This window comes from Grammomys surdaster, unplaced genomic scaffold, assembly GCF_004785775.1.
Source record: "Grammomys surdaster isolate TR1022 unplaced genomic scaffold, NIH_TR_1.0 126612, whole genome shotgun sequence".
Taxonomy (NCBI): Eukaryota; Metazoa; Chordata; class Mammalia; order Rodentia; family Muridae; genus Grammomys; species Grammomys surdaster.
In genome coordinates, this window is record NW_021621401.1 from 316,752 (window position 1) to 323,352 (window position 6,601).

Genomic DNA, 6,601 nt, shown 5'->3' on the forward strand with positions numbered 1-6,601 from the left:
GCCTCCGCACCCCCGCCACAGGTCATACCCGGAAGGACCCGGGCCCCCGCGTCCGGCCCCGCCATCCGCCTGACCGCCCCAGGGACTTAGCAGCCGCTGCCAGAGCAGACCCGCCCAGCGCCCCCGCCCTCCCACCTCTGTCTAGCCCCGGGGTCCTCCAGCTCACCTAGGTGCGCTAGTTACCAGGGTCACCTGGTGGCTCTTGTCATTGTGCCACCTTGCGGGCAGAACCCGGGTTTGGTTGCATTAGCGGATTCTAGCCCCACAACGGAGGGAGGGATGTTGGGCTCAGGAACCGTGTGGATTAGCATCCTCGCCTGCCGCCCGAAAGTCAAGCCACGCTGCAGAGACCCATGCACTGGGCAGTCAGTCACCCTTAGCCCTCTGACCCTGCCTCAGTCGAGGGATCAGGCTGCGGGGCGCCTGGCCCACGTGGTGCGGAGGGTGGGGCGGGGTCCACAGGCTTGTTTGGATTAGGGGCGGGCCATACAAACCCCGCCTCGGGGAGGACGCGCCTGCCAACCCGGACCGGGAGGGGCGGGGTTTCGGCGGTGGCTTAAAGAAACTTGTTGCGGGTCCCAGAACTGAGATTGAGCTGCAGCGGCGGTGGAGCGGCTGCTGGGCCCCTGCGGTGAGGACAAAGATTGGGTCCTGCGTGGCAACCTTGGATTTCAGAGTGTCCGTCCACAGAGTGACCGGGCGCGACCCCTGCGTCCATCCCCACTGAGCGCCTCTACGCGCGTGGCCCCGATGTTGGACATGAGTGAGGCCCGCGCCCAGCCGCCCTGCAGCCCGTCTGGCACCGCTAGCTCCATGTCACACGTGGAGGATTCAGACTCCGACGCGCCACCGTCGCCCGCGGGATCAGAGGGCCTGGGCCGCGCGGGGGGCGGCAGCCGAGGGGATACTTCTGAGGCAGCAGACGAACGCTTCCCAGCCTGCATCCGTGATGCCGTGTCGCAGGTGCTTAAGGGCTATGACTGGAGTCTGGTGCCTATGCCGGTGCGCGGCGGCGGTGGCGGCACGCTCAAGGCCAAGCCGCACGTGAAGCGACCCATGAATGCCTTCATGGTGTGGGCACAGGCTGCGCGCCGCAAGCTGGCGGACCAGTATCCGCATCTCCATAACGCAGAGCTCAGCAAGACCCTGGGCAAGCTGTGGCGGTGAGTGTGGGGACTCTTGACACTCTGGGTGAGGAAAGGAGTGTAGGGGCTGGAGGAGGTGGCGTCGTACCCAAGCTTGGGCAGTGCTCCTGGGCTGGTTCCAGGGTGGGTCTGGTTGGAAAAAAACCTTCTGGTTAACAGAGACCAGACACCAGGTGTGGGACTTGGGAGATGGACCGAGGCCAGTGTCTGGAGTGTGACCCTCCAGTCCTTTCTCCTCTCCTGGGATATCCTGCTGAGAACTGCAGAACTGAGGATCCCAGCTTTGGTTGGTCCTCCATGGCCTGTAGGCATATGGGCAGGCATCAAACTGCTTTGTCCTGGGCAAAAGCTGGGGCTCTGGGATCCATGAGGAGTCCAAGTCTGATGGCAGGTACTGTCCCCGGGCCACAGCGACCTAGAATTGAGGAAAGAAAGAGCAGGTGAAAGTGACAGAGGCTCAATGGGCACTTTGGCCTGAGAAAGGCCGGCATTACTGAGGACAGCAGCACAGTCCCACCTCCCAAGCTGCCTCTACTCGAGTTTGAAACAGAGTGTGTCAGTAACACTGGGCTGAGCAGGACAGCCAGGTTGTCTTGACCTCTCAGCTTTGCCAGCAAGTTGAGGAGCAAGGCCGAGAGATTCTCAGGGTGTGTGCATGCTCGAGGACAGTCTCCTGGAGCTTCCCCATCACCCCTGGAAGCTTGGGACAGCTGGCTCCCAGAAAGCCTCGCCTTTGTCCAAGTGTAGTTTTTACTGGGTCCTGTCTTCCTCCTTGAAAGAGACGGTGTGTGTGTGTGTGTGTGCGAAATGGATGAGCAAAGAGTGTTCAAAAGGGAGACTTCAGGAAAGATGGAGAACTGGGGTCTTTCTTGTCCCTTAGACTATAAAGAACATACAGTTCTCACCACACAGGCCTGTTGGGCTCTACCCCACTGGTATCTGAATTCTCAGAAGGAGGGCAGGTTACCCCCTGGAGGGTATCCTGATCTCTCCAGTACCCTATCCTGTGCTCCTGCTGTCAGACTCCAGGCAGCAGCGTATGTGCTGGCACTGTCTGGGCCCTTGGCAAGCCTGGAGCCCCGTAGCCATCCTTGCTCTGCTGTGTTTTCTGCAGCTTGCTGAGTGAAAGCGAGAAGCGGCCATTCGTGGAGGAGGCCGAGAGGCTCCGTGTGCAGCACAAGAAAGACCACCCAGATTACAAATACCAGCCGAGGCGAAGGAAGAGTGTGAAGACCGGCCGGAGCGACTCAGACTCTGGTACTGAACTGGGCCACCACCCTGGTGGTCCCATGTACAAAGCTGATGCAGTGCTTGGCGATGCACACCACCACAGCGACCACACAGGTGGGCTCCGGGACCCTTAGCATAGGGATAGGCAATAGCAGGACTGACCTGGAGTGTGGGCAGGTCTTCCCTCCAGGGTTGGCAATCTGCACAGGGCCAGGTCTTCCCCGATCCCTTGAGAAAGCCTCTGGATGTAGCTATTTCTGATGTACAAAAGGAGGGGGCTGTATAGCTCCATCTAGCACTCTGGAAATGTGTATCTTCACTGGGACTCACTCACAATCTGCCTCCACTCTACGGTGACGACAACAGCATGGGTCAACAGCCCCAGCTTCAGAATCAGGCTGGCGGGTGGGGTCCCAACAGCTAAGCAGCCGCAGTGAAGCTGGAGGCAGGCCGGCTGTGAGCTTCCGTTTACTCGGCTGTGATGGGGAAAGAACAGGGTTGTGTGGGTTCACCTTGGTCCAGTGCCCAGGGCCAAGCATTCCAAGAGTGCCCCATTAATGCTAGTTCTGGTGGGGCCGGCTGGCTGCCTTCCATCCCCCCACCCAGGTCTTCAGGGAGGAGCCTTGGGTCTCCCCACAGCACAGTGCCTAACGGAATTTTCTCAGCCAGTGAGTGAGGGCTAGGTCTGAGTTTGCAGGAATTTCTGGGAAGGTAAGGAAACAAAAAGCCGTTGATTTCTACCTGTGGCAGTTACCAGGGTTCCTGGTGTCACCCACCAGCTCCACCCTGGTCTCACAGAAGGGGCATTCATCCTTGCAATATATTTTCTTCCTCAGGCCAGACCCATGGGCCACCCACCCCACCCACCACCCCCAAGACGGACCTTCACCAGGGCAGCAATGGAAGCAAGCAAGAGCTAAGGCTGGAAGGGCGCCGCCTGGTGGACAGTGGGCGCCAGAACATCGACTTCAGCAATGTGGACATCTCTGAGCTCAGCAGCGAGGTTATCAGTAACATGGATACCTTCGATGTCCACGAGTTTGACCAGTACTTGCCCCTCAATGGCCACTCAGCCATGCCCACAGAGCCCAGCCAGGCCACTGCCTCTGGCTCCTATGGAGGCGCTTCCTACTCCCACTCCGGGGCGACTGGCATAGGGGCATCCCCTGTGTGGGCCCACAAGGGAGCTCCCTCGGCCTCAGCCTCGCCCACAGAGGCAGGACCCCTTCGGCCACATATCAAGACGGAGCAGCTGAGTCCCAGCCACTACAACGACCAGTCACACGGCTCGCCTGGCCGTGCTGACTATGGCTCCTACAGTGCCCAGGCCAGTGTCACCACAGCTGCCTCTGCCACAGCTGCCAGCTCCTTCGCCAGCGCACAGTGTGACTACACTGACCTGCAGGCTTCCAACTACTACAGCCCCTACCCTGGCTACCCTCCCAGCCTCTACCAATACCCTTACTTCCATTCATCCCGCCGGCCCTATGCCTCGCCACTGCTCAACGGGCTCTCCATGCCGCCAGCACACAGTCCCAGCAGCAACTGGGACCAGCCTGTGTACACCACCCTGACCCGGCCCTGAGGCTGCTGCATCCCGGAGGACTCCGTGTCCACGAAGTATAGCCAGGTCTTTGAGTTCTTCCAGAAGTGTACTCAGTTAGAGGGTGGAGGCAGCCAGCACGGCCTCACTTCTTCAAGTGCCTGCTGAATGTGCAGGAAGCCAGGCTTTGTCACCTTGTGTCCCTTTGCCTCTGGATATCCAAACTTCTGCCAGGGGACAGAGCTCTCTTTTCCCCCTTTTCTCTCTCTGAGGTGACCGGTAATTTCTGAAACAGCCATTCTGTTGCTCTCCAGTTTGGATAAAGTTCACACCAGCTCCCGGAGGTTTGCATCTCAGTAGATAAGAAGATAGCCACACCTAAGGACAAAGGAGAGAAGGGACTTCAGGTCTTTACCAGGCTAGCCAAGAACTCCCCGGGACCAAGGGATGCTGTCTCCCTGGTGAAAGCATGAAAGCACATCTGTGGATGCTCGAGGATACATCCACCCGGGCATCTCTTGGGACCGATGTGAGATGGAGGGGTTTCACATTAACCACGGTTCTTCCCAGCAAGGTTTGGCTGAGACGAACACTTTCCGTGTTTATTTTTATTTTTTGTTATTTTTATTTTAAGGCTTAAACATGTTTGTTTTGAGAGGTGTTGAAGACGTATTTATGTTGTTATTATTTTATCTTTAATTAATGAAGTAATTTGTGCAGACAAAATTAAAGTCGGGAAGCTCGTTCTGTAAAGGGCAGGAGGGAGGTGGCTCAGCACCCTGCAGCATCTCTTTGGATGTCCCTGGAGGCCTTCACCAGGCACAGGAGGAAGTGATTGACCTCTTGAGGTCTGGTTACAACAAAAAGCCCAGCACCAATGTTGGGTCAGGCATTGGAAGGCAGGAGTATCATCTCTGCCCTCGGTGGTGCCAAGCAGTAGAAGACAGAATTTCCTGCAAGCTGGCAGCTGCAGAACCACAATAATCTTGGCTCGTTGGCACCAGACGCTACTTACCGAGCTGTGGAAGGAGAGCCTCCCCACTAACCTGCCTAGGTTCCTAGTTAGAGAGTAACATCTGCTTCACTCTGCATCGCTGTGTGCTGAGTGTGTAACAGGCTACTTCATGGAAACTTGTGCCTTGGAGACTTTGTATATTTACTCATATTTGAGAAGTTTTGCTTCTTTTTAATTTTTTCTACTTTTCCTACCTTTTTTTAGAGGGAAAAAAATCCTGTCTTTTTTTTTCTTTTTCTCTCAGCATATCTCATTCCGGGGGTGGGGGTGGGAGCCACAGCAAACTCGTTTTTATGCAGTCTCTTTTTTCTTTTCTTTTTTTCTTTTTGGCGTTGAATTCAGAAAGACGTTTGCTGTCCTTTACCTGCTGTGTTTCGTTACTTTCTGACCAGGCAATGCTAACTTTTGTACAGATCAATTTGATAAAATTTAAAAAAAAATGCTTTTTATCTACTTGGAGCATGTTTTGAGTGTTACTTCTCTGTCAACCCCGGGGGTTCTTGCAGAAAGGTTCCTAGCAGAGATGGATGCGGCTCTACTGAGAGCCTGTTCCAGCTGCCTTGAGCAGGCCACTGGGGTGGGGGGTGGGGGGGTGGGGCAGAGCCAGCCCAGACTCCCCAAAGCAGGAACTTTGCTTCACCTTAGGGAGGTAGCCAGACACTCTGTCACAACCACTTCGTCTGAATTTAAACACCATGCCTTTAGCTTTGTCTGGCTTCCTCATTTTGAGGGTTTGCTCCAAAGCAGACAAACACAGGTCCAGATGGGCCATTCCAAGCCATACTTTCCTCCCAGGCGAATCGAGGCTGGTATCTAGGTGGCTGTACAGTGTCTCAAGCTGATGGGCATTTTTGCTTCTGGGAGCGGGGTCCTGGCTCAGAGCCAGGCTGGGAGCAGAGAAGAACCATCCCAAGAGAGCCTGCAGCTCGGAGGGAAGTTTCTATCGAGAAAATGGTTGTGAAGAGAGACAGCAAGTAGAGGGGGGGCTCCTGCCAAGCCTATTGGGTACACGCGGTTAGCAGGAGCTGCCAGGGCCGGCTGTATCCCAGCTATGTAGACTTCAGCCTTGGTCTGGGGGTGGGGGTAGTCATGTCTCTCTGGAGCCCCAATGTTTGTATGTGTGGGGGAGTTATTACTACCTCACTTTGAGAAGCTTGACTCTGGGGCCTGCCAAGACCAGCAATGAGAAAAGTCACCTAGGTTTATAAGAACTTGTAGGGTCTGAGTGTGCCAAGCTTCCAGGTGTAGGGGATTCTGAGGCTGGTGCTGTGAGAACCAAGTCCATGGATGACTGATGCCTTCACAGCCCGCTGCCCATGTGGACCCAAACCCTGCCAGTCCTCTGAGTCCAGCCAAGGGTTGTCTGAATCCATATGGCCCCCAGAGTTCTCTCATTGACACCCCAGACCAAGGAGAACTCTAGGCGCCCGGCTCGCTGACAAAGCCGTGAGGCCCTGCTGCTGAGTTGGGATTAGCTTTGGGCCTTGCCAGGTTCCCAAGGGCCGGGTGGCCCTGCCAGTTCTGTTGGGACTTGGCAAGCCTCCTGAGTATTAACTCCTGGGGCCCAGGGCCCTTCTGTCTTGCCAACTAGCTCTGATTCTGGGTGTTGCTTCCCGAGAGCCTCTTGTATCTAAGCATCGTGAAGTGAGGCACCAGTGTCCAGGCCTG

At 56.1% G+C, this 6,601-nt stretch overlaps 1 protein-coding gene across 1 annotated transcript; it reads left to right on the top strand.

Annotated features, from left to right (window-relative positions):
- Positions 1-392: 392 nt before the first annotated feature.
- On the top strand, positions 393-5,392 carry Sox8 (SRY-box 8). Its single transcript, XM_028760964.1, has 3 exons — positions 393-1,163; positions 2,260-2,489; positions 3,212-5,392. Exons 1-3 carry the CDS (start codon positions 751-753, stop codon positions 3,958-3,960), a joined length of 1,392 nt encoding a protein of 463 aa, XP_028616797.1. The 5' UTR covers positions 393-750; the 3' UTR covers positions 3,961-5,392.
- Positions 5,393-6,601: the final 1,209 nt, after the last annotated feature.

Excerpts from the sequence above, each read along its gene's own strand:
- Sox8 (XM_028760964.1), top strand. The coding sequence starts at position 751 with ATGTTGGACATGAGTGAGGCCCGCGCCCAGCCGCCCTGCAGCCCGTCT. Across the intron at positions 1,164-2,259 it reads ACCCTGGGCAAGCTGTGGCG|CTTGCTGAGTGAAAGCGAGA; the intron begins GTGAGTGTGGGG and ends TGTTTTCTGCAG. Across the intron at positions 2,490-3,211 it reads CCACCACAGCGACCACACAG|GCCAGACCCATGGGCCACCC; the intron begins GTGGGCTCCGGG and ends TTTCTTCCTCAG.